The following is a 27,315-nucleotide window of genomic DNA, read 5'->3' on the forward strand; positions in this document are numbered from 1 at the left end:
GGGCCAGTCTGAAGCCAGGAGTCAGGAACTCCATCCTGGTCTCCCTCCCGGGTGGCAGGGGCTCAAGCACTTGGGCCATCTTCCTCTGCCTTCCCAGCTGTTTTAGTAGGGAGCTTGGATGGGAAGCGGAGCAGTCTGGGCTCAAACCAGCAGAGGGATAATGGGATGCCAGCATTGCAAGGCTGCATGCGCTGCAGTGCCAGCCCCATCATGTACGTTCTTACTACTTGCTTTATGATAAAACTCAGATCTTGTCTAAACAGGGCTTGTGTGGGGGAGGGGCCTGGTGGTGGTGGGTTGATGGCTGACTTTAAGGTGCCTGATGAGGATGCTTTCAAAGTTAACCTCCCTGGCTAGAACCAGACATACTCAGTCCACGTCTTACCTCATTGTTACTAGTGGTGACCTTACCACTCAGCTCATTTCTTTTATAAAATGAGGTTGTTAGAAATGTCTTCTGGGGCCGGTGCTGTGGCGTAGTGGGCTAGGCTCTGCCTATGGCGTTGGCATCCCATATGGGCGCTGGTTCGAGTCCTGGCTGCTCCACTTTCCATCTAGCTTTCTGCTGTGGCCTGGGAAAGTAGTAGAAGATAGCTCAAGTGCTTGGGCCCACACCAGTAAGGGAGACCCTGAAGAGGCTCCTGGCTTGGGACTGGCTCAGCTCTGGCCATTGTGGCCATTTAGGGCGTGAACCAGTGGATGGAAGATTTCTCTCTGCTTCTGCCGGTCTGTTACTCTGCTTTTCAAATAAATCTTTAAAAAAAAAAAATCTTCTTCAGAAACAATGTGTAAGGCATCGATTTACTTTTTCAGTGGAAGCTCTTAAAAGTATTCATAAGTCTTTTTTTTTTTTTTTTTTTGACAGGCAGAGTGGACAGTGAGAGAGAGACAGAGAGAAAGGTCTTCCTTTTGCCGTTGGTTCACCTTCCAATGGCCGCTGCGGCCGGTGCACCGTGCTGATCCGATGGCAGGAGCCAGGTGCTTCTCCTGGTCTCCCATGGGGTGCAGGGCCCAAGCACTTGGGCCATCCTCCACTGCACTCCTGGGCCACAGCAGAGAGCTGGCCTGGAAGAGGGGCAACCGGGACAGAATCCGGCACCCCAACCGGGACTAGAACCCGGGGTGCCGGCGCCGGCTATAAGTCTTTATAAAGAGTAGAGAAACAGAAAGTAAGATCACTCTTCTGTCTTCCTCCCCATCAGAAATCTTCACTTGTCTCTGACTCATTTAAATTAATACACACAGTGTTAAGATAGTAAAAATGTTAGCTATCATCATCAGATTATTTTATTCTCATTTAATATTTTCCCGTTTCTTGTGTCATTTTATCCAAGTCCCCAGAAGATGTGTACTTCACGGGTCTTGCTTTAGCGGTTGTTCAGAGATGACTTCAGTTTGGCTGCTCAGCGGTGGAGCCGTCTTTGACTAGCATGTGGTGACAGCTTCCATGCAATTCATGGATCCTGCTTCAGTTGATGTTTATAATTTAGAAATATGAGATTAAGGGGTTGTTTAGAGTAGTGGTGGGTGCTATGCGAACGAAAGCAAAGGTCTACTTAATGTGGTGTGTTATTAGATTCCATATCAGATTAAGCAGTTGCGTTTTAGTCTTCGTTCAGGCTGTCAGCAGAGGTTGTATTTTTGTTACCTCTATTATTAAAATTGCAGATGTCATTTATATGTAGAAGAAAACAAGAACATAGGTTCTTTTTTTTTTTTTTTTTTTTTTTTGACAGGCAGAGTGGACAGTGAGAGAGAGAGACAGAGAAAGGTCTTCCTTTTGCCGTTGGTTCACCTTCCAATGGCTGCTGTGGCCGGCGTACCGCGCTGATCTGATGGCAGGAGCCAGGTGCTTCTCTTGGTCTCCCATGGGGTGCAGGGCCCAAGCACTTGGGCCATCCTCCACTGCACTCCCTGGCCACAGCAGAGAGCTGGCCTGGAAGAGGGGCAACCGGGACAGAATCCGGCGCCCCAACCGGGACTAGAACCCAATGTGCGGGCGCCACAAGGCGGAGGATTAGCCTAGTGAGCCATGGCGCCGGCCAACATAGGTTCTGATGTCATCTCTCAAACTTTCAAAACCTGATATCAAAGGAAATCAGGAAATCAAAATTATTGTTCTCTCTTTATTATCTTAGAGGTATTGGGAAATGTTACATGAATTAACACATTTTACCACTGATTAATTGTCTGACTTTGGACAAATCATTTTGCCTCCATAAACATTATTTTATTTATTAAAAGATGTGTAGACAAGATGATCTCCAAATCTCCTCTAGTTCAAAATCAGATAAAATTCTGAATTTAAAAATTTTTTATTTGTAATTACATATAATAATTGTACATTTTTATGGGGTAGAATCCTGAGTTTTTTTATTTGGCATGTCGTCATTTATTTACTTGGGAGATGGAGACCCACCCACACACACACACACACACACACACACGCACAGCAGAGAAATGGCTCCCATTTGCTGGTTTTCTCCCCAAATTCCCACAATGGCCAGGGCTGGGCTGGGGCTAAAGCTGGGAGCCAGGGATGCAGTGCAGATCTCACCCAAGGGTGGGCAGGAAGCTGATTAACTGAGCCACCACTGCTGCTTCCCAGGGTCTGGGTTAGTAGGAAGCTGGAGTCAGGAGCCAGAGCTGGGAGTTGTACCCGGATACTGCAGTGTGGGACATGGCGCCTTGACTGCGAGACTGAACGCCCATTCACTGGCTTGTTAGCTCTCAGTGTTAATCAGCTCTCCTTCTCTATTCCACTTGTCATACTATATTTTTATTATAAAGGCATACAAGCGGGAATTTTGTTTTCCAACTGATGTTTACTTAAGTATTGGTGGTTCAGTGGTCCAAAGTTTGGCTTCATTGCATACTCGAGGACACATTACTTACTTTCCTGTGCTGGACGTTCCTCTGTCACGTTGCTCAGGGTACTGCTCGGGCCAGGCGTTCCGTAAGCGCTGTCCGTAGTGGTGAGGACGTCTTCCTCTCCTCCCCACCAGAGGCACCTTGATACATTTTGGGTGTGTTCTTGTTTTTTGTTGGTTTATTGAATGATTTAGCCAGACAAGTTGGAACCTGGAAAACTGTTGAAGACAAAGGAAGTCCTCAGAGCAAAACCTGGACAGGGTCACTGCTCATCAGTGATGTTTTCAGTGGACAGGGTCACTGCTCATCAGTGATGTTTTCAGTGGACAGGGTCACTGCTCATCAGTGATGTTTTCAGTACTTTGTGAACTGTAGCACCCAGTCACCGAAAAGACTTTGGAAACGGTGGGTCTTCACTGTCGTTTTACTCCCATGGACAGGAGGCTCAGGGGTTAGTGGGACTTAACCAAGGTGATGTAGCTGGTTTTTGGCAGAACCAAAAGTCTTCATTTTTTTCCTGCATGTTTGTTCTCCCTCCAGTCTCACCCACTGAATGTCAAACATACTATGCCTTCTTACCATTTAAGTGATTTTGATTGAATTTAGCTGTTGTCAGCAGCGTCCCTTGGCAGTCTTTATTTTAACAGAATGTTGATACTGCTGGAATGTACTTTAAAAATTAGAGAAAAATCATCACAGGAAGGAAGCTAATATCCAGAAAAATAAATGAACTTAATGAGAAAAATCGGTGCCTTCATTCTTATTCAGAGTGCTTTATCTTTCCTGTGGATGGATCTGCTGGGTTCTTTCTGTGAGCGGTATCTTCAGGTCTTGTGTGCAGTGACCAGCAGAGAGCGGAGACCCTCTGGGGACAGAGGACAGAGCAGTAGGCTGGGCTTGAGCTTTCTAGTGGGGGAAATTGTTCCAAACGTTTATATTTCTCTTGGGTTATTTCTTTAGAATACTGTCTTACTAAACTTTGCCTTGGAACAAATTACTCTGAAAGGGTATTAGTCATTGCAAAGTAGATTTTCCTGAGTTATATTTTGTTCATTGACTTTTCTTGTTTGTCTTCAGTTACAGGTTTATGATAATGGATCGCTTTGGGAGTGACCTTCAGAAAATATACGAAGCAAATGCCAGAAGGTTTTCTCGGAAAACTGTCTTGCAGCTAAGCTTAAGAATTGTATGTGAGCTACATTTTTGTTTTCAAAGAATTCTTTTTAATAAAGGCTAGCATGTTGGAGCTCGGTCCTCTGCTGGTTGGCGTTAGGTATTACATTAATTTCTCCTGTGTGATGCTTTCCTAGCTGGATATTCTGGAATATATTCACGAGCATGAGTATGTACATGGAGATATCAAGGCCTCGAATCTCCTCCTGAGCTACAAGAATCCTGACCAGGTAGTTGTGTATCTTTAATTTCTACTATTTAAAATGTGTTGTTTGGAAACAAGTATGGTCGCTTTGAACTTTTGAACCCACGCAGAAGTTTTACTTTTTGAAGTAGATATGGTGATAATAATATTTCTTCTTGACACTTTTATCTAGTTAACATTCTCCGTTTCGATGCAGTTTGTTGGCACTTTATCAAGTTGGCTATTTTGCCCTAAATAATATTCAGAAGAAGTACTTGTGATACAAAATGAATTTCAAATAGCTATTTGGGAGTGGAAGCTTAAAATTATATAGTACACCAATGAATTATGTTTGCCTGTCTGCTTTGTCACTTTTTTTATTTCCTTTGTTCAAGAAATCCATCAAATGTAAGTGTTCTGTTACTTGGAAAATTTGGTCTTTAACATGTTGATTGTTCAAATCAATTGGTTTACAGAAATACCTTAGCTGTCTAAATTTGTATACGCTTGGTGTTTAGAATTCCAGCGTGCATTTTTTAAAGTTTATTACATTTTCTTTGTAATTTACTTTCTAAGGAAAGAAAAGATGCTAGTAGTACCCTGCCTGTGTCTGGGTCCGTTAGCTGGAGTAGAGGGACCTGTGATTCCGTGCAGCTGTCCTGTGAGCCTGGTAAAGGAGGCTTTAGCTGACACTCGCAGTTGGGCCTGCGAATTCACGGGAAGTCTGCCTTTTCTCTTGATCTCGTGTATAAAAGGGAGATTTACACATTTTAAATGTGTTGGGCACTTTATGTAATTATTTTTCAGCGTTCTCTATTTCATCCTTCTTTCTCAAACCTGTCTTTATGTCTGGTTTTTCCTTTGACTCTCGTTGTTTTCGGACCATCTCATGGGTTTGCTTCTCCTCTCCCAAAGTCAGTCCCGGCAGATGGAACAAAAGGAAGATGCTGTGCTTGTGTGCTGATGGGGAACCGCCGGAGGCAGTTATCCAGTTCTTTTTAGCCCTCTTGTTCTAGCTGTTTCTCTGTTAGCTGAGAACCTGAACAAGGAGGACATTGTTAATTGAAGTAGACTGGATTTGTACAATGTAATAAGCAGAAATACTTGTATCACTTATATATATATCAGTTTGCGGTTGACTACAACAGGCTACATTTTTTATTTTATCGAAAGATTTTTCAGCTTGGTCACCCTTTAGGCATGCGCTTTGGATGGGATTGTTCTTCTAACATTTTATGTGTGTGCCGGATCCATCTCCATATTTTTACTTTCAGTTTCTCTTTGTGCACACATGCATTCCTGTGTCACAGTTACCAGAATTAAAGATGTAATATGTGGCGATGGAATAAAAGAAAGCCAAATTTATTAGCTTTGTGTGCTAATAAGACCAGTTGTAATTGCCCGGAAATGTGTGTGGATATGATATTAAATTCAGTTTTAATTATGAAGACTTGACTTATTAATATATAGTATTTAAATGTAGGTAAGGGTCTCATCTAAAAGTTCTTCAGATCGTGATTTTACTGTGAAATGTTTTATGGAGTAAATTAGTATTTGATTATTTTTAAGTGAAGCAACAGGACGAGACTGCGACTGACGTGCCCTCCGTCAGGGGCATCGCTGGCCCTGTGTGGGGTGCTGTGCTCTTTTATGCAGAAAGTGGCAGTTGTGTTGAATCAGTGTGACTGTTCAATTTTGTTTTGAACATTTTTGTAAGAAAAAGCGTAAGAGTTACACTCCTTGCTCCAGTTGAGCAGATGAGTAATTACAAGTGTAGCACATAGTTGTCGACGAAGTACATAAAGTCATGTGGTATTATCTGAACTGTAGCTACATGGTTAGTTAACATTTTTATTTTTAAAAAAGTCCCTCAGAATTCAATATTTGCTGCTGTTTGCATTTTGGATTTGACTTTTTAGAGTGTTTTGGTATAGTCCTGTCAGTTACTCCACCCCCACGACAGTATTTTATTTCTGTGCTTTAATGATTTTGGCTTTAATTTGTCTTGGTACTTGGAAATTTATAGGTGTACTTGGTGGACTATGGCCTTGCTTATCGATACTGCCCAGAAGGAGTTCATAAAGAATACAAAGAAGACCCCAAGAGGTGTCACGACGGCACCCTTGAATTCACCAGTATCGATGCACACAATGGCGTGGGTATGTCAGGAGGTACCTGAATGAGAAATAAATTGCTAATGTTTTTGACCAGGCTCTGCCCAGGTCTTAATTAGGGCCAAATAAATGGATAAGTTAGTAAATAAGAGTTGAGAGGCAGCAGTAGGTCAGAGGACAGATGGCACAGGCCCTGCAGTGTGTCGCCAGCCATCTTGTGTTTCCTCCCTCCTCCCTCCTCCCTCCCTCAGACAACCAAGAAGGTTCTGGCAGTGAGGTGATTCACTCAGCTGCAAGGAGGGCTTCTTTGTGGCTTTATTTTGCTTAATTAGAATGTTTTGGGGGCTGGCACTGTGGCTCATTCTGTTAATCCTCCGCCTGCAGCGCTGGCATCCCATGTGGGGTGCCTAATTCTGTCCCGGTTGCCCCTCTTCCAGTCCAGCTCTCTGCTGTGGCCCGGGAGGGCAGTGGAGGATGGCCCAAGTGCTTGGGCCCTGCACCCCATGGGAGACCAGGAGAAGCACCTGGCTCCTGGCTTCAGACTGGCGTAGCTCTGGCCGTAACGGCCATTTAGGGGGTGAACCAATGGAAGGAAGACCTTTTTCTCTGTCTCTCTCTCTCACTGTCTAACTCTATCTGTCAAATAAGAAATTGATTCTGTTAAAAAAATGATTCTGAAAATTTTATGATGAAAACTAGACTTGGAATTGGACTGTTTTATTTTGTCGCTTTGTGGATACTTGAACTTGCACCGTGGGAGGTATTTCAATATACTTTATCTTTTGTCTTTGCAGCCCCATCGAGACGTGGTGATTTGGAAATCCTTGGTTACTGCATGGTCCAGTGGCTCAGTGGCCATCTTCCTTGGGAGGATAATTTGAAAGACCCTAACTATGTTAGAGATTCCAAAATTAGGTAAAGGAGAACCTAAAATAAATTGTTCTGGACAAAATCAGGATAAAGAAAGTGTTTTAGTCAGAATTTCTGTCAAGAATTATAGTTTCACCTGATCTTATTGTAGAAATAAGAAAGTACTTGTAAAACAATAAAGTTCGTTGGTTTTTTGTTCAATTTATGTTATTTTTTAAAAAGATTTATGTACTTGAAAGAGGGAATGAAAGAGAAGGAGATCTTCCATCTGTTGATGTACTTCCCGGCAATGGTCAGGTTGAAGCCAGAAAGCTGGGACCATCCTGGTTTCCCACATGGGTGGAAGGGCCCAAGTACTTGGACCGTCTTCCCTGCCTTCCCAGGTACATGAGCAGGAAGCTGGGTCTGCGTCTGGGCACCTAGGCCTGGAACTTGTGCTCCTGTAGGGATGCTGGCTTAACCCAGTACACCAAGTGCTGGTGCCTGTCCGTTTATCTTAGGAGAGTCTGTCAGCATGTGTAGGATGTGACACGATGCTGCTTATGTGCCCGTCATTGTTATTAGATGTTAATAATGTCCTGTGCGTGACATGAAGCTTCAAACCATGATTCATTCTGTAACAGGTACAGAGAAGATATTGCAGGTTTGATGGATAAATGTTTTCCTGAGAAAAACAAGCCAGGTAGGAAAATTTCTTAAACGTTCATAGAGATTTTGGTTTTTGTGGGAGAAAAAAGGCATGATATCTATGTCTGTGTCTATGTCTGTATCTGTCTGTCTATATATATCTCAGTTCTGGGTGTTTAATCACTGTATTGAGGCTGCTTCATGAGAAAAGCACATCCCTTCCCAAAGGTGAGTTGTTGAATAGTTGAGTCCTGTTCAATCATTGTTCATTGTTTTCAGGAAATAAAGCAAATTTAATTCATTTATTCACCTAGTATTTATTGAGACTTTATTGTGCGCCAACAGCTATTCTAGACATTGGTTATACATCATTGAATACATTAATTGAAAATCCCTGCCAAGGGGCTGGCATTGTAGCATAGCAGGTAAAGCTGCTGACTGCAACGCCTGCATCTCATATTGGGTGCCGGTTTGACACCTGGCTGCTCCACTTCCGATCCAGCTACCTGCTAATGTGCCTTGGAAAGCAGTGGAAGATGGCCCAAGACCCTGCACCCATGTGGGAGACCCTGAAGAAGCTCCTGGCTCCTGGCTTTGGATTGGCCCAGCTCTGGCCGTTGTGACCATTTGGGGAGTGAACCAGTGGATGGAAGATTCTGTCTGTCTGTCTGTCCTCTCTTTCTGTCTGTGACTCTTTTAAATAAGTAAAACAAAAAACAAACCCTTTTTTTTTTTTTTTAAAAAAAAAGATTTATTTATTTATTTGAAAGTCAGAGTTAGAGAAGGAGAGGCAGAGAGAGAGAGAGAGAGAGAGAGAGAGAGAGAAGGCTTTCCCAGGCACATTAGTAAGTGGAGCAGCGGGACTTGAACTAGCACTTCAGTGTGGGAGACCTGCATTGCAGTGTATCAGCCCACTCTACCACGCCAGCTCCAAGGAGGGGTCATTTTCTTCTTCATTCCCTGTTTATATCCATTTGACCCCCACAACTTTTCTTGAAAGAAAAGACCATTCTTTTCCACCGGTGACACCTTTGGCATAAAACAAGTGTGGATCTGTGGATCTGTTTCTGGACTCTTTAAACTGTTCTTTTTTGTCAGGTTTTAAAAAATATTTAATTAATGCCCTCATCTGCTGGTTCACTCCCCAAATGTCTGCAGCAAACGGGCCTGAGCCTGGCTGAAGCCAGGAACCAGAGAGCTTAGTCCAGGTCTCAGTGCAGGTGGCAGGCACCCAGCTACTGAGCCGTCAGGTGCTGCCTCCCAGTCTGTGTTCGCAGGGAGCTGGACTTGGGAGTGGAGCTGGGACTAACACAGGCACTCCAGTGTGGAATGCAGGCAACCCGAAGGGAATCCTGTCTTTTTTTGTTTTTAAGGTTTATTGACTTTTAAGAAGATTTATTTATTTGAAGGGCAGAGATGCAGAGAGAAGGAGACAGACAGATCTTCCATCTGCTGGTTCACTCCCCAGATGGCAGCAACAGCCAGGGCTGGGCCAGGCTGAAGCCAGGAGCTCTTTCTGGGTTGCCCAGGTGGGTGCGGGGGCCATGCCCTTGGGCTGTCTTCTGCTGCTTTTCCCAGGTGCATTAGCAGGGAGCTGGACCGAAAGTGGAGCAGCCGGGACTTGAACCGGTGCCCATATCGGATGCTGATGCTACAGGCAGGGGCTTAACCTTCTACAGCACATCACCAGCCCGGGAGTGGCATCTTAACCACTATGCCAAATGCATGCACTTTTCTTTTGGTCTGTTGAGCTATACTGTCTTATAGCTTTATCTTATGTCGTGACACCTGGTGGTTTGTCCTCTATCACTGTTTTTCTTTAACTTGACTGTGCTGTTTTGCTCTTCTGGGTTGTTTGCATTTCTGCTTAGACTCACCTTTCGAATCACATATACCAACACGCACACTCGCGTGCACATACGCACACACACGCACGCACACATACACATAAACGCATACACACGCGCCCCTCAGTTTGCTGGAACTTTGGGACTGAATTAGCTCTGCAGACTAATTTGGGGGAGCCCTGACATCTTTATATACTGTTGAATTTTTTAGTACAATAGAATGGCATTAAATTTGGTCTTGAAATTTCTCTTAACTGTTTATAATCTGAAAAAATCTCACCCATATTTTATTGCATTTGTTGTTAGATATTTGAAGCTTTTTGGTGGTAGCTTTTAACAGTTTCATTTTCCAAATTGCTTTTTGCTGGTGTATAGAAATAAGTTAGGTTTCTATTTATTTATTTTGCATCCTGTAACCTTGCTAGATGTGCCTGTTGTTGGTTCTAGTAGTTTTGTAGATTGTGTGGGATTTTCTATGTGTATGATTGTGTTGTTTGTGACTGAAGACTGTTTTACATTTCCTGTTCCATTCTTTCTGCCTTCTGTTTCTTTTCTTACCATCTTACACTGGTTGAAATCACCCGGCCTGCTCTGTCACACTGAATTGCAGTGGTAGAGTGGTGTCTTTGTCACGTCTCCTCCTCCCTGGGAACGGTCTCAGTGTTCAGCCAGACATGGCGGTGTTCATGTTATGGTTCTTGTGGGTCTCCATCAGAGGAGGAAAGTGGACGTTTGGGGTTTTTGTCTCTGTTTTTCCTGATAAGTTCTAAGAATCCAGAACAGTGCCTGATTCATAGTATTTGAATTAGTGACTGTGTATATGTAGGACTGACCAAATCTTTTGATGTGTGGGAAGCAAAGATTTAAGGATGACTGCTCTTAAGATTTTAGGTTGAGGAGCTAGAGGGTTAGGCTTTGTTGGGATTGGAGCGGATGGCACTCACACCTCCAGGACCTGTGTACGAGGCAGTGGGTCCAAGTCTAGGGCTGAGGAAGTGGAAGGGGATTTGTTGATGTTGACAGGTGTTGACTTTGGCTACCAGGCTTTTTATGGTGTGGTTCTGTCTCAGTGTGCAATAAACCTGTTAGCATTCAGAAGCCGGTTTTTCTTCATGGGAAGACCTTGTTTGTCTTGCTTTCTTTTTTCTTTGTTAACCTGTTTTGGGTGTGTTTTATTTCTCATTTACACAAAGAATCTAGCCATGTGCCATACAACTAGTGGCTTCTATAGCAAAAAAAAAAAAAAAAAGGATTTACTTTCATAATTATTCTAGGCCCTTTTTATTTTTTATGGTTTTAAATGATTATTTTTAATGCATATTTAAATTTTAATTATGTATTTCTCATTGTTGCTCAGAATTACAAAAATGTTTTTACATGTTATCTCAAAATAATTTTTTTGACTTTGATAATTCCTGAATTCAAAAGCATATTTTTCATTGAAATGATTTAAAAAAATTATGTCTCAACAAGATGTACATTTCCATTCTAATCTGATTATATCTGTGAATAATTTTCTTAGGAGAAGAAAATAAATATTTTGGATTTGTGATTAAAATTTATAATAAAATGATTTATTCTTTTAGGTGAAATTGCTAAATACTTGGAAACAGTGAAATTACTGGGCTATACTGAAAAACCTCTTTATCAAAATTTACGAGATATTCTTCTGCAAGGACTAAAAGCTATAGGAAGTAAGGATGATGGCAAACTGGACCTCAGTGTTGTGGAGAACGGAGATTTGAAAGCGAAGACAGTGACGAAGGTGAATTTTGTTTCTAAGTTATCCTTTTGGCTTATTGTGATTATAATCGCCACAGCTCCTGATTTTAGGTCGCTGAGCAGTATCAGTGAAGTGAGTGACAGACTGCTGGTGCTTCCTGTGTGAGAACAGAGCGTGTGGAGGGCTTGCAGGAAAGTGAGTGTTGACGTGTGTCTTGAGTCCAGCAGCAAGTTACCACGTTCCTGAGTGACTTTAATTTGGAATGCTGGTATCTGGCAGGAGGGTTTTGATGGGGCACTGAGTTAGTGATTTATATGTTCTTTTATTCCCAGGTTGCCCCTTTGGGTTTTACGTGTTCCTTGGTTTTTCCTTGTTTGTGCTGTGGCCAAAGTGTCTCACCATTAGAGAACGGCCTTGTTGTGTGATGTACTTACCATTTTAACATACAAAATGTTCCATAGAAAGTATCTGCATACAAGGGGATTCATTATTTGGAGGGAAATGTTAAGAAATAATAAACTTAAGGTAGAAATACTTTGTAAACATGTAAAGACCCCTGATACCATTTAAATTTAGATTTTGCAGGTATGCATTACCTTATTGATTTACTTTTGGTTGCTTTTAATAATTAACTTATTGATAAGCTTTCTGATTTCCTCTGTTATCTGAAATTATTTAATAAAATATATTAGCTGTTTTTATATGGGAGGGGAAGGCTACTTTCTGAAGAAAAATATTTTTATATTACCATTTCTACTGTCATTAACTCTAAATTCCAGTAAATTTCTTTGGAAATCTCATATTCCAAGCCATAAGAAAAATAACTAAAAAGTGTTTTTCTCTCTTTGAAATCAGAGGCATACTAAATGATTTTCTAAAGTCTTTAACTTACAGAGGAGATAGGGATTTCAAAATCAGATGATGGCTTGAACTTCCTTTGTAGAATCTGAAGTCGCAGGTCTGTGTGACTTGCATGTGCTGCATCTCTGTGGCCTGCAGGTATGCTGAAAACCACGTCAGGTTTGAAATGAAGACAGTGACGTGGAAGACTGAGGGGGACTTTTCAGAAAAGTAGCAAACTTCCTGTTTGCATACATGCTTAAATACAGAGCATGTTTCGTACTGCTCAGGACAGAGTCCCTGTGTTGGGGTCTGCAGCTGGCTGCCTTAGTGTTGTTGTCTAACATTTTACTGCTTGAGAGGTGAGGTCTCTTCTGCAGCCAGAACTTGTCCAGAGCAGTTCCTTCCTTTGCACGTCCCTGTTGTTGGTGCCGGTCTGCTGGGGGGTGTGCGCCCTGCAGCCTGGCTGGCTCGACGGCCATCTGCTGGAGGGTGTGCTCCCTGCAGCCTGGCTGGCTCGATGACGGGTCTGCTGGGGGGTGTGCTCCCTGCAGCCTGGCTGGCTCGACGGCCGAGCAGGCCGGTCTGCTGCAGAGCTCCCGTCTGCGGCCCCAGTACCCAGGTACATACCCAGGTACTCCTTGGGAACTTCAGAGGACTGGAGAGCCCTGTTGGATCCTCCCCTGCAGGCAGAAAGCTTCATTTGGGGTGGGACTGAATGAACTAGTAGGAGATTTGCTTCGTGAGCTCACTGTGTTTTGTGTACTCATTTCTGACATAGAGCTGTTTGGTTTTTAGCAATGTGTAAATTCATGTGCCCCCTCCCCTCCTTTTTTTTGCTGTGGTTACCAAGAAGCTTAGGACAAAATATGAGGCTTCTAAATGTGATGCTTAATCTTGGAAATTCTGTTAATGCTTATGATTATCATATTTGTTCTCTTTCCCTTTGTTCCAGTTTTTTAAACTATGAAGTGTATGTGTTTTGTATTTATCAAGCTCAACTCTCTTTTGGAAATGGATAGGCTTAATCAGTTCAGTGTATATTTCTCCTTATATTCCTAAGAGATAGCTTTTATGATTGAAAGAAATTGATCAGCCATGAAATGAAGAAGGTTACTGTTAATTTTTGGTAGCCATGCTTGACTATGGTGTAGTATATTTGGAAAGGAAGGTAAGATAGGAATTTACCTACATGGAAATGTCTACAGTCCAGCGGCCGGAGTTTCGTCGGAAGCACGGAATGTTGGTGTATTATAAGGTTAGCTAGCAAAGAGGCCAAGTGTACATCTGCCCTTAAAAAGTACAGAGCTGAACGTTTTCCTTGTTGATTGAAACTGAACACTTTTGCTTGAATCCGGCAGTACAGTGCAGTAGCTGTTGGATTCCGTGCATTTTGTTACATTAACTTTCAACAGTTATGTATAAATAAGGTCTGATTTATGTGCCTGATCTAACCTTGATCTCTGGGGCTACAGAGATCAATAACATGTAGGTGTGTCCTGACAGAATTCCTCCCTGTCCCTTCAGGGTTGAGAACAGCTTCATTCACTGGAAAGAGCTTTGCCAAGTTAAAAGGACATTAATACTTCCGTTGGCTATTTTTCTCTAGAGTTGCCTGCCCAAGTCAACAAAAAGCACTGTTGATTGGAGTCTCCCGGGTCTTGTTCCTGGGGTAGGTCTGTAGCTTGGTCCTGCCACTTGTGTTGCCTTTAGACAGTAGACTGTGGCTCCCTCTGAGTGATGTACACATACCCTTTGTTCCTTCTCCCCTTGTTACTGCCTAATTTTTATGTGTTCCTCTTTAGCTATGTTAGTTGGCTTTTGCAGAGTTTCTTTGGAAAATCACTAACCATTGTTGAATAAATCCTTGCTGGCCCTTAGCCCGGTGCGGGATACCAGGAGCTGAGGCAGCACTGCCGATGAGCTGCCTGCCGCTCGCTGCCCCAGCAGACAGCTTCCTCCTCTCTGAGCTGATCGCGTCTGCTTGCCTGTGGTTCAAGTCCTGCCCCCACGTACCCTCCACATTCGGTGGAAATGTGTTTCAGCATCACACAGTAGTAATAAGCTATTTTAATTATATAAATTTAGATTGTTGACGTTGAAACATTTTTGGTTTCTAAAGGGTTGACCATTTCTGCATTGAAGTGGATTCAGTGTTTACTGGCAATTTTTTTCATTAGTTCCATTATTGAGTTACTTATTTTGAACCTCTTTGACTGAATTTTGTCAACTTTAAGTGATAGTATTACATATATACAGAACAGTGTGGGTGTGAACTTTACAAAGTGAACATATGAATTTAAATAGTACCTACAGCAAGATATGGATTGTTACCAGAATTGATTTTGCCATTTCTTTATTTTTTCTTTTATAAATTTTAATTTATTTATTTGAGAGACAGAGACAGACAGCGATCGTCCATTCGCTGATTCACTCTCCCAGGTGCTCACAACAACCCAGGCTGGGCCAGGCTGAAGCTGGGAGTCTAGAACACAGTTGTCAGGGACCCAAGCAGCAGTGGGAAGCTGGGCTTGAAAGTGGAGCCAGGGCTTGGGCCCAGGCACTCGCAGTAGTTTTTTTTTCATTTCTTTTTTTAATTTATAGGAATGTTGTCATATGTTATATAATTTTGTATATTTTATTCAGTTGTATGTCTCTAGGTTTACAGGCTGTTGAAAATGTTCATGTTTTTCATTGGTGTATGGTACTCCATTACGGTACTCCAATTGCTGTGTGGTCTCCATTATTTACCATAGTGATGGACACTTGAATTGTTTCTAAATTTTGACAATTACAATAATGCTATTTAAAGACATTCCTACAGTTTCTTCTGGGAAGCGTTTTTTCCAGGTTGAGTGGATCGCAGTGGAGTTGGTGGAGCCCAGGGGTTACATGTGTTTAGCTTTAGCCAAGCGGTTTGCCAGAGCTGCTGTCTTAATTTATTCTCGTCAGCAGCTTAGGACAGTTCCTTTTACTCGCTGACACTAGCCATCGCATGATTTTTAGTTTTACCTGTTTTGGTGGATGTTTACGGATTTCTTTTTTTTTTTTTTATGGTTTTAATTTAATCTCTTTGATAGGTGTTGAGTTGGAACAGCTTTTCTATGTCCACTGGCCTTGATTATCATTTTTTGTGACATGCATGTCAGTGTTCTTTTGTCCATTAAAAAATGGGGTTGTCAGCATCTTTTTGTTTTGCCAGAGCTGAGTACTTTGTTTCTATTATCCCCAAAATGTTTCCAGTCTTATTTTTTAAAACACATTTTAGCTATTTGTATGTGTAAACATGTGGATTAATTAGAATCTGTGTCTTTTTCCTGCCTGAATAAACCCTGCCCGTGTCCTGTGTTGTAGTCACCTGAGATTTTGTAGTTTTCTTGTTCATTGTGTGCTATGTGTTGTTATTTAGAGTTAGTCATCACCTGATATTTTTGTTACTGTTTTTTTTTTGCTTGGATTAATTTTCAAGAGGATATGCTCAAATGATTTTTTAGAGAACTTGATTGGTAAACTTGTTGAAGCTGGAAAGTCAAAAAATGTCTGTGTTGTGCCGGCGTTGAGCCCTATTGTGCTGTTGGTGATTTCTCAATTTGAAGACACTGCTTTGGTACTAGATAATTCTGTGGATTTTTGTATCTTGTTGGAGCTCTGATTTCTCCACGCTTGAAGCGTCTTGGTTTTTTGTTTTGTTCTGGCGTTCTGCATTTCATTGTGGTATGTGTGTTGTTTTGTTTTTCCTTTTATTCTTCCTTGTCCTCAGCAGACCCTCTTTGTAATGCATCTTATTCTTGTTTTATTGGTGCTATGGTCTCTTAAGTCTCTCTGAAAATAGTCGATTATGATAATTTTTTAACATTAACTCTTTTGGAATAGGAATTATGCCTGTTTGAGCTTAGTGTCTTTGTGCTTCTGTGATTTTCCTTAGATTTTTGCCAGCCTCCATTATCTGTTTATGTTTTTGCATCCTTAGTGGGAATGCTTATATACCTGTTTGTTAGTTTAATATAGTGTTCACTACAGAGGTTTACTTCTAGTGATTTCAGGGGATGAGCGAGACTTGTGGCCAGAGAGCTTCTTTTCTGAGTATTGGGACTTCTTCTCCAGGTCCTGTTAAAAAAAATGTATTTATTTATTTAAAAACAGAATATCAGAGGTAGGAAGGAGAGAGAGACCACGATGGAGCTCAGTCTTCCATCTACTAGTTCACTCCTCAAATGCCTGCAACAGCTGGGTCTGTGCCAGGCTGAAGCCAGGAGCCAAGAACCTTGATCCTGGTCTCCCACATAGGTGACAGGGGCCCACATATGTGAGCAGGAGCATTAGCAGGGAGGTGATCAGAAATGGAGTATCCGGTGCTCTGACCAGCACTCTGGTATGGAATGCACATGCCAGCCTGCTGCGTCTCAGACTGCTATCTTTTAGTTCCTTTGTGTAGTCTGGAAGGACATTCCAACTGGGTTGTGTAGTAGCGTGATCACCTGGGATCTTTTAACCATCTCACTGCTTGGGCTGCACCCCAGACAAATTAAATTAAAAGCTATGGCATGGAACCCAGGCCACAGGATTTTTATAAAGCTTCCTAGGTGATTTCATTGTGCAGGCATAGTTGAGAGCCTCTGCAAATCAAAATTTGAGTGTCTAGATTCTAGCTTACACATAGAAAATCGCCCTTTTGCAAAAAGGCATAGCAGATATTGGGAACTTCTAGACCTTGAATACAATTAATCAGCCCTATGCCCAGTTTGGGGGCTTTTTTTTTTTTTTTTTTTTTTTTTTAATGTTTGAAAGGCAGAGAGCAAGTGAGTGTGTACAACAAACAGCATGCATGCATTCCCATTCACTGGTCGGCACTGTGAGTGCCCATGTGGCTGGGGTTGGGGCTGGGCCAGGGCCAGGCAGAAGCCGGGAGCTAAGGCTTCAGTCCAGTTCTTCCGTGTGGGTGGCATGAACCCAGTTACTGGAGCCATGGTTGCTGCTTCCCAGAGTCCAGTTATCAGGAAGCTGGAGCCAGGCGTTGAATCCACGTGACACCGCTGAAGGATATGGGCATCTCACTCAGTGTCTTCGCACTGTGCCAGCTGCCTGCTCGGTGCCTCGTTTTGATCTGTAGACAGTGATATGCTTGTGCCCTGTTTTGATGTTTGTATACGCAAGTACCTTGTAGTAAGAGATACAGAGGGAAACTTGAAATCATGTAAATGCCTTGGGTTGTGCCCAGGAAACTTTTGTTGAAGTCACAAAAGGACGTGGTTGGCAAGATGCGCTCAGGATGCAGAGCAAAAAGGACAGTGTTAGATCAAGGGGCCATTTTTCTCTGATGGCATCATGACTAGGTCTTAGGGAATGTTAAACATTTCTGTGTCCTTTTTTTTTTTTTTTTTTTTTTAAGATTTATTTTATTTATTTGAAAGAGTTACAGAGAGAGGTAGAGAGAGGTCTTCCATCCACTGGTTCACTCCCCAGATGGCCCCAATGGCTGGAGCTGCACCAGACTGAAGTCAGGAGCCAGGAGCTTCCTCCGGGTCCCCAGCGTGGCTGCAGGGCCCCCAGGACTTGGGGCATCTTTCACTGCTTTCCCAGGCCATAGCAGAGAGCTGGATTGGAAGTGGAGCAGCCAGGACTAGAACCGGTGCCCATATGGGATGCTAGCACTGCAAGCCAGGGCTTTAACCCGCTGCGCCACCATGCTGGCCCCTGTGCCTTTCTTTTTAATAAAGGACACATTTTGAAAAATACTTGTATGGAAATAATGTCACCCATCTTGCATTTAACACTGTTGTATGGATTTAAAAGGCGTAAAGTGCTCCGTGTAGTGGCAGGCGCACAGCCAGTGACCGTGGACGTAACTGAAGAGCTGTTGCGGTGCTGTTACTTCACTCACTGTGAACTTCTCATCTTTTTTGTTTTTTGTTCCCAAGAGAATAACGTGGAATGTTTTCATTTGGTCTGTTAATACCATCTTTGACCTAATACACATTCTTGAGAGTTCAGTGTATGAAATAGGGTATTAGGCTAGGCAGATACCAGTATTCTGTTATAGTCATATAGAGAGAGGCTTTTTTTGCTTGATGAGTGCATTATAAAATAGACTGTTTTGAATAAATGATCATGAATTGGTAAAAGTTCATTTTTAAATGAAAGACAAGATGGTAATTACTGTGAAATAAAGATGTAGTTCCCTAATTTATTTATATCAAAAGCATATATATATCAAGTTAATTAGTTCGTAGTTAGCTTTCACCCAGGAAGCTGCTGAGTGATGCTAATGAAGCGTGGGTAGTGGATGGAGAGCAGAGGACTCCTCTCCACCAAGTGCTGTGTCTGCTAGTTTTTGCTGAGTGTTCAGGAATTAGGAATTTGTGGTCATGGATTTATTTAGGGGAAAATCAGCCTGTTTATTTATTTATTTTCATTTTATTTGAAAGGTATAGAGACATTGGTTCAACCCCCCAAATACCTGCAATGGCCAGTCCTGCACCAGGCTGAATCCAGGAGCCCAAAACTCAATCCGGGTCTCTCGTGTGGGTGACAGGGACCCAGCTGCTTGACTTGTCAGTCACTGCTGCTTCCCAGGGTGCACATGAGTAGGAAGAAGGAGTGAGAAGCGAAGCCGGGACTCAGACCTAGGCACTATGACAGGATGGCTGGTGACTCAGGCACTGTGATAGGACGGCTGGCATCTCCGGCACTGTGGTAGGACAGCTGGCATCTCAGGCACTGTCATAGGGTCGGCTGGCGTCTCCGGCACTGTGGTAGAAAGGCTGGCATCTCAGGCACTGTGATAGGACAGCTGGCATCTTAGGCACTGTGATAGGACGGCTGGCGTCTCCAGCGCTGTGATAGGGTCAGCTGGCGTCTCCGGCACTGTGGTAGGACGGCTGGCGTCTCCAGTGCAGTGCCATACAGCACCCCTGGGCAGTCTGTCTTTAATGGTAATTCAGATATATAATTTGATTTGTTTTGTAACAAACTTGTTTGTACGTGGCTTGAGATCAGTTGAATCCCCACCACAACTGAAGTATTTAAAAGTATTAGCTTTCTTTCCTTTTTTTTTTAATTTATTTTATTTGAAAGGCAGAGAGCGATCTTCCATCCTCTGCTTCACTTCCCAGTGGCCATAATGGCTGGGGCTGGGACTGACTGAAGCCAGGAGCCGGGAGCTTCTTCGGGGTTTCCCACATGGGTGCAGGGGCTCAAGGATTTGGGCCATCTTCTGCTGCTTTCCCAGGCCACAGCAGAGAGCTGGATTGGAAGTGGAGCAGCCAGGACTCTTAACTGACATGCATATGGCACTGTAGGCTACGGCTTTAACCCGCTGCGCCACAGCACCGGCCCCAATTTTTGACATTAATGAAGTGTTGAGGAGTTCATGAATGAATAGATGTCATATGGTCCCTAACATCGGAGAGAACACACTGATATGTTAGTCCGTTAGGTCTTAGTTCATCAAATCTTTAGAGACATCTTTCAGCTTGTTAAGTAACTGCAAGTTGAAGTTCCAGGAAGAGTGGCACTAGGGGAGAGGAAGAGAGAGAAGAAGAGAGGGCTTCCATCTGCCAGTTCCCTCCCCAAATGGCTGCAACAGCCTGATCTGAGTCCGGCTGAAGCCGGGAGTCAGGACTGCATCCTGGTCTCCTGTATGGGTGGAAGGAGCCTAAGCACTAGGACCATCCTCCATTGCCTTCCAGGCTCATGGCGGGGAGCTGTGTAGCGGGAGCTTGAACTGGCACTGTGATATGGGATGCCAACATCACAAGTGGTGACTGAACCCACTGCCCTGCCTGTAGTGCCCTTGCAGATCATGTGCTCAAAGTTCCGCTTGTTTCTCAGCGCACCTGCTCGTCAGCCGAGAGTCTCTTCTAGAATGAATGGTGATTGGGCTGCTCAGCGGCTTTCTCTAGTTCCTCAGCAGGCCAGACTGGTGGGCACAGCAAGGTGCTGCAGAATGAGCAGGCGGACACACCGTGCCTGCCTTGTGAAAGCAGTGTTTTTGCTAACAAATGTATTGTCTGTGGAGCCGCCAATCAATTCTGATAGCCAAGCAGATAAATTTTTTTACATTTATTTATTCTGATAGAGCCTATAAATGCAACGTTATTTTTTGGCTTATTTATGAGTTAACAGTGATTTTAAGTGCCTCATTTTCAGATGATTACAGTAAATTCTTAATTCTTCGTGCTATTTTCAAAGTGAAATAACTTGAACTAATAAAGGACATAGATATTCCAAACTGTGTACTCTTTAAGATTTTTTTATTTTTATTTGAAGGGAAGAGTGGCAGAGAGAGAGGGCTGGAAAAGGAGGGGAGTAGGAGAGCTTCCATCTGCTGGTTCACTCCCCAGATGCCTGCAGCAGCCTGAAGCCGGGAGCCAGAACTCCATCCTGAGCTCCCACGTAGGTGGCAGGGAATCAGGCACTGGGCTATCACCTGCTGACTTCCCAGGCCCATTAGTAGGAAGCTGGATTGGAAGTGGAGCAACGAGGACTTGAACCAGCATTCCAGATGCTGGGATGCGAATGTCCCAAGCAGCGGTTTAGCCTGCTGTGCCACAACTCCCACTCCTAACCATGTGTTTAAATATTTTCTTTTGCAAAAACTCTTTCTTACATGCATATAGGATTACTTGAGTTGTACTTTATCTTCCTGCCTGCAGAGTAGGCAACTAAAAGTATTGACAGGAGAAAGATAACAGGTAACATAACCACAGCAAAACCAAAGTCAACCATTAACTATGGTTAACGGAGAAGCTGCGCGCACACCACGTGTACGTATGGATTAATACTTCATAGAATGAAATTCCCTTAAATACGTGTCCAAGGTAGTCATTTAGGGAACACAAAAGGGGTTTACCTACGGACTGACACTTGCAGGACCTGAACCTGTCTGTGTGTGGAGTGTTTTATAACAGCCTAGATTGCGCGTGCTTTATTTTACAGCGCACGTGCTCACCTTGAGAACCCAGTCTGGGACAGTGCACGTCCGCGGCAGAGCTTCGTGAGCACGCGTGACGGAGGTCGGTGCTGCTGTGGAAGGGCATCGTGTTCCTTCTCCTCACCGTAGTCCTCATCCCCCGCCGTTCTGTGCGTTCCAGCAGGATATTTTCAGAATCTTCCTCAGATTCATCTTTCCCTCTAAGTCACTTACTCATTTCCTAATCCACTGCCCGTCTTTTCCTTCTAATTATGTCTGATCTTTTCTTAAAATAGATCTGTAATTGCTTGATGCCCACTCAAACATTGCAATTTTTTAGGAACTTAAGGTAAGACACTAAACCATCTGTTTATCCCTAGATATTTTTGGGTAAGACACCATGCTGAGCTCAGCAAGGATCAGGAAAAGGAGGAAAACCATGGTCCTTGCTGTCAGAGAGCCTATAAGTAGGCATGGATTTCAAAATTGTTTGCACCAAAATAAAAATATCTTTAATTCCATTTTTCTATGAATTTTTAAAAGCTCCTCGTAGTAGGAGAGAACTAGGAGTTAGAGATGGTCTACACAAAGCCCGTATTACAGGGCAGGGGAACAGTTGGGCTTGCTGTTGCATCCGGAGGAGCGCACGGGGAGGCAGGGTGGTTCGGTGGAGGGAGCGCCGCGGGCCCAGAGCTGAGGTCTGGCTTTGTGCCATCGTCCGAGAGGAGCACCGAGCTCATCTTCTTTGGCGTTGTTCTGTCCCCAGCTTCAGTTTTTCTGTCCAGAGAGTGGAGTTTTAACCAAGTCTAGTTTTGTGCATGTTGAGGAGAGCATATTTGTTTCTTTGCCTTCATAGATGCGTCTTGTCTGTTTTTGATGTCTTACTAGTAGCTCTTTTTAAGGAGTGCGATAGTAATTTGTGAACTATACATTGGCACAGTGACTGCCAGTGGCCTTCATCAGATAAATAAAACAAGATTGATCGATTAGGCCCGTACAAGTCTTTCTAGCTAGAACTCTTTATTCTTGGGCACAGGCACAGGACCAAGCATTGAACATTTAGGCTGTGCGTTCTGAGTTTAGAGTAAATCTGTGAGCTTTGGTGGAGAGGGGATGGGGGCAGAGCAGCATTGGCTGAAGACCCATCTCCTGTGGCCGTGAGTGAGTTGGCCTGGCTTTTCTGCGATGCCCTTGGCCCCATCTAGAGACCATTTTTCCATGCTTGACTAGGGAAGCATCGATCTTCTTTTTTTTTTTTTTTTTTTTTACCTCTGAAAAGTTTTATTCTCTTTTCTACTGAAAGAGCCATAAGTCTGTAACTGGTCTTCAGTCTTTAGACTATTAGTTAAATTATCAGCCCAAATGCTTCTGGCCAGTTTGTCTTCCTGTTTCTACACTGGGGGTGAGAAGCTGCTAATTAGCTGAGTTTCAGAGTGGCGTGTCTTCGTACTTCAGAAATACCACGTGCAATGTGTATGTTGATGCCCTTTGAAATAAAGTAGTCTTTTGAAGATGTTTTAGCTGTGCTGAATTAAAAGGAAACCACACTCTCTGTTTATTTTATGTTATTCTTGTGTGTGTTGTACAGTGTTTTGGTTTCACTTGTAAACACAGAGTCACCTGTGAGACCCCGTGTAGGTGTGACAGAACCAGAGACTGGATTAGTCAGTGTTCCCGGGGAGGCAGCGTGAGCACTCTGGGAAGCCTCGGGGTGTGGGCCATGGCTGAGTGCCGTGTATGGAGACTTGGAGAAGACGCTGGTGGCCAGTGTTTGAAACTGCACTCATTGCCTTACAGGATGGATAACAGTCTCACAGTGTGAAGTCTGAAGGTTCTGTTTTGTTTCATCTTTTAATTGGTGGTCTGTTGACTGTTGGCCGTTTCTGTCCAGAATGCGTGTATTAGCCAAGTTGTGCTGAAGCTGAAGTGTGGATTAATAACAATTCAGTGCTTTACCTAGTGCGTGCTGCCTAAAGCACAGGTGTTTCTTTTCTTGGTTGAATACTGTCTGATTTTCATTTCTGTGTAATTTACCCGCACGGAGATTAAGAAAGCTCTTTTTTATTAAATAAGCTTGCAAACAAGATGACTGCACTGGGTTCTTTGGGTAGAATGCATTGCATAGCTCCCTTTATAATGAGCATTTAAAAATCTGCCCTCCAAAAACTGGAAAATGCATTCTCTCCTGTATGAAAAGCAATATAGTACTGAAATATTCCTCCTTAATTTTGGTCTGAACGAACACAAGTGTCTGTGTTTATTCCTGCCTAATGCATCACAAATCTGCTGACGTGCTAACCTCGGAGTCCTGGCTGGCGTGCATCAGGCCCGTGCACCGGCAGGAGAGATGGACCTAATGCGCTGCGTCGGAGCAGTTTGCATATGGGAGTTCTCACAGGGGAGCTGCCCTGTGCCAGCTGAGGGTTACCTGCCCACTGCAGTTATTGTATGTAATTATCGAGCCAATCTGTTCAGCCCAGCAGGGTTTAGATGGTAATCATGAAGCGACACTTTGGAGAAGAAAGATGTGAGGCACTCTCCCCTCTCTCCTCAGCCGTGTGAAGCCACAGCCATTTTGAGGAGCAGTGCCTCCTTGTGCAAATCTGCTAGACGGATGCCTTTTGAAGCTTTGTGAGGTGTCCTCAAGGTGCTATTTTTACATAGGGGAAGCCTTTTCTTTAGGAACACGAGGCTGTCTCGGAATTCTGGTCTTTCCATTCCTGCCGTAAGCGTGTTTGGAAGCAGTGGGATTACTTGTAACACATAGGTGATAACAGTTCTGACCACTGTGTTTTTGAGGTAACATGGCTTGAATAGAGTTCAGCTCTCCTAGGCAGCTCTTTGGAACAGAACCAACCCATGGTTGCCATTAGGACAAAGAACAGTGTCCTAGCAGCTGCACACAAAGTGGCCTGCAGCAGAGAACTCTCTCGGGTGGAAATTTCGGTCACCACCAATTGTGAGGAAATACAGCCCGGGGCCTTCTGTGGCAGTGCGTCTGGCCTTCGGGAGTAGCAGATGCTTCCTATACAATGCAGACTTAGTGTAGGTGACCTGCAGGAGCTTCGAATTAGGATTTGGATTTTAGCACACTTAAGTTTGAAGGTATATGAGGTAAAGTTATTAAGAAAAATAGAAACTAGGAAAGGTCTGAGAGAATGGTGGGAGTTCCAAACTATTTTAGGAGAGTTTCATAGTACTCGTTTCCAATAAGATTTATTTAAACTTTTAATAAAAACTATCTCGAAAGAGAAACATTATTAGCAATTTGCCATTCTGACTCAAGAGTAGAATTTTACCACCAGTGTTACATGGTCTGCCCATTGATGTAATAATGTATGAAGTGAGCTTGTGTTTTTCCGTTTACTGAGTAGCTGCCCTCCCTGCACGCTCTCAGCCTCCCTCCTTGTGAAATGGAGGGAGTACGGATCATTGGCCCGAGTGAGTGGTGACAGCATGTTTGTAAAACGTGGTTTTCAAGGAGTTTTTGAAAAATCAGCCTTGAGAACGAGCAGAGCCTTGGGTAGTGGGCTCGAGCCGGGGAGCAGGCCTCCCTGCCATCCAGGTCAGGCGTGTGCTGTCTGTCCGCTCCCTCCCTCCCGGGGGAACCACTGTCCTGACCTGTGAGTGCCCTGGATTTTGGCACACCACGTCCTCGCGTTCATGTCCAGGGCTGCTTCACACAGAGTGGGAGGTGCCTGTTGTGAAAAACACTACTCCCGGATTCAAAGAAAATTTGAATCAATCACCTTGTAGATCCATTTTTCCACAAATGTTTTGAGATTTTTTTTTAAAAGATTTTGTTTATTTACTTGGATGTAGAGTTACAGACAGAGAGGGAGAGAGAGAGAAAGGAAATCCATCCTCTAGGGCACTCCCCAGTGAATGGCTGGAGCTTGGCCAATCCGCCACCAGGAGCTTCCGGGTTCCCACATGAGTGTAGGGGCCCGAACACTGTACCATCTTCTGCTGCTTTCCCAGGCCATAACAGAGCTGGATTGGAAGAGGAGCAGCTGGGACATGAACCTGTGCCCATAGAGGATGCCGGTGCCATAGCTAGAGGCTTAGCCCACTGTGCCACAGTGCTTGTCCCGTGTTTTGAGATTCTTGTGTGTATACTAATATACGATGAATTTGTATATTTGTTTATCTGACTGTCTGACCATCTTTCTCTTTTCGATTTTATGTGTAAGAAGAGAAAGAAAGAAAAGGAAGAAAGCACAGCCTCTAGTGTTGAAGATATGGAATGCTCAAGCGCGCAGACGGAGGAGACCATACAAACCCGTAAGTCGGTTAGCTTCCTTCATGGTGGACAGGGACTTCACTTCCTCCCACTGGGGGAGGGGTTGGTCGTTGACACCACAGCATGGTGCTTTCTTTGTAGAACGTCCTACAAGGTTTTCCACCTGTACAGGGTGTGTCGCAGTGTCTCACACACACGTCGCTGCCCTTGGCCTTTCCAGGTCATCGTGGAGTTGGGACTAAGCAGCTACGCTCATGTGCAGATCTGGAGCCTGCAGCACTGCGCTGTTTTGGAAGGGTTAGAGCTGGAGCCTGATGCCACAGCTCTGGGAACGCCAGGGAAAGTCAGGAGTCAGGTGGCTTCCCGTGTGCTGGTGCACCTGCCGTGCCATGCTCTACTCCCCTGGTTGCCTGGTGGTCCCATAAAGTCTGCCCGCTCTTCTTTTCTCCCAGCAAGGTAGGCAGCAAGGAATTAAAGTGTCAGATCATCACTTTGCAAAGCACTTGACACAAAAAGCAAAGTGTGCAGTTAATTTCTTCTTGGCTGGTAAACTGATGCTGAAGAAACTTCCGGTAACGGAGTCGTTCCGAGACGTTACAGGCAGAAGCAACTGCAGAGGGCAAGACGGGGTCAGCCTTTGGTCCAGTATGTCAGTAAACGACCAGTTAACGTTCTGGGTTTCGCTGCAGATGGTTTACTTGACTCAGTGGAGGGAGATTCAGTTCTGCCCACAATACCATTACAAAAAGAGATTTCTCCTCTCTCTCTGCCTTTTGTGTGTGCTTATTATTTCACTGGTCCTGACATACTTAATTTCTGATGAAAAAGTTTCTTTGGTAAAACTTTGATTGTAACCGCAGTGTCCTGTCGAGTCAGGCCAGTGATGGGTTCCCCTCCCTCTGATGGTGGCACTGGGTGGAAGTCCGCGGAAAGAAGAGTGTTTGATTCTCAGAGGGCATCGTCTTCACTGAGATTTTGTGAACGTTTTCTTCATTTAGATGATGTGTAGGGCATCCCTGGGTTTGTGTGCGTGCACCCAGGAGAGTTGAAGTGTGTGAGCAGGGTGCGTGGCGTCACTCTGGAGGCCAGAGGTTTGGAAGTGGCCCCTCTTTTTTCCCCGTGGTCCTCCGTTCTCCCCTGTTCTCCCCCTCTCCCCTGTCTTGTTCATTCTGTTATTAGGAAGTGAGGAGCCCCCAGGAGCAGCGTATGGAAGCATGTCTCAGCCAGAGGCTGGCAGCAGCAGCCATGACAGTGAGTGGGAACAAAATCAAGGGGCATTTTTAAAGACAGTAATAGTCTTACTTTGAAAAAGAAATTCCTTACATTGTACAACAGGCGCTTTGACTTCAGGAAGGGCCCTGCTGTGTTCTGGTTACACTGACACCTGTCAGTCCAGGGTGGCCCCCGGGTAGATGAGAAGGCCCTTTACCGTTCTTCGCCTCGTGAGCACCAGGCACGTTTGTTTAGATAGATAAATGATTTTAAATTCATGTGGTTTGAAATGCTTTTTATACCCTAAAGTTTTTTTTTTTTTTTAAAGATTTATTTATTTATTTGAAAGGCAGAGTTACTAAGAGGCAGCGGCAGAGAGAGAGAGCTTTCATCCACTGGTTCACTCCCCGAATGACTGCAATGGCCAGAGCTGGGCCAATCCGAAGCCAGGAGCCAGGAGCTTCTTCTGGGCCATTTTCTAGTGCTTTCCCAGGTCAAAGAAGAGAGCTGGATCGAAGTGGCACTCAGACTTGAACTGGTGCCCATATGGGACGCCAGCACTGAGAGTGGCAGCTTTACCCCCTGCGCCGCAGCTCCTGCCCCTACCCTGAAGTTTTAATGTGAAGTCCTCACACTGATGGTTTTTCCCATAAAAAATATATATTCATATTTTCATTATTCTGTTAATGAGAATAGGCTC

At 43.9% G+C, this 27,315-nt stretch overlaps 1 protein-coding gene across 15 annotated transcripts in view; it reads left to right on the forward strand.

The window, feature by feature from the left end:
* Positions 1-27,315, forward strand: part of VRK1 (VRK serine/threonine kinase 1) — an 80,705-nt gene that overhangs the window by 49,239 nt on the left and 4,151 nt on the right. For 3 of the 15 annotated variants that reach the window (XM_070065628.2, XM_089322532.1, XM_070065627.2), the window contains 9 exons: positions 3,949-4,057; positions 4,182-4,274; positions 6,255-6,387; positions 7,137-7,257; positions 7,836-7,894; positions 11,273-11,451; positions 13,859-13,921; positions 25,354-25,444; positions 26,583-27,314. In XM_070065628.2, coding sequence (XP_069921729.1) covers positions 3,949-4,057; positions 4,182-4,274; positions 6,255-6,387; positions 7,137-7,257; positions 7,836-7,894; positions 11,273-11,451; positions 13,859-13,921; positions 25,354-25,444; positions 26,583-26,710 — 976 coding nt within the window. In that variant the 3' untranslated portion in view covers positions 26,711-27,314. Of the gene's footprint in view, positions 1-3,948; positions 4,058-4,181; positions 4,275-6,254; positions 6,388-7,136; positions 7,258-7,835; positions 7,895-11,272; positions 11,452-13,858; positions 13,922-22,957; positions 25,445-26,582; position 27,315 lie in introns of those variants that run through there. The other 12 variants (XM_070065634.2, XM_070065632.2, XM_070065636.2 and 9 more) reach the window with 9 other exon arrangements.

Source organism: Oryctolagus cuniculus, chromosome 20 (assembly GCF_051225735.1).
Source record: "Oryctolagus cuniculus isolate XC-2025 breed Fujian yellow rabbit chromosome 20, ASM5122573v1, whole genome shotgun sequence".
Lineage (NCBI taxonomy): Eukaryota > Metazoa > Chordata > Mammalia > Lagomorpha > Leporidae > Oryctolagus > Oryctolagus cuniculus.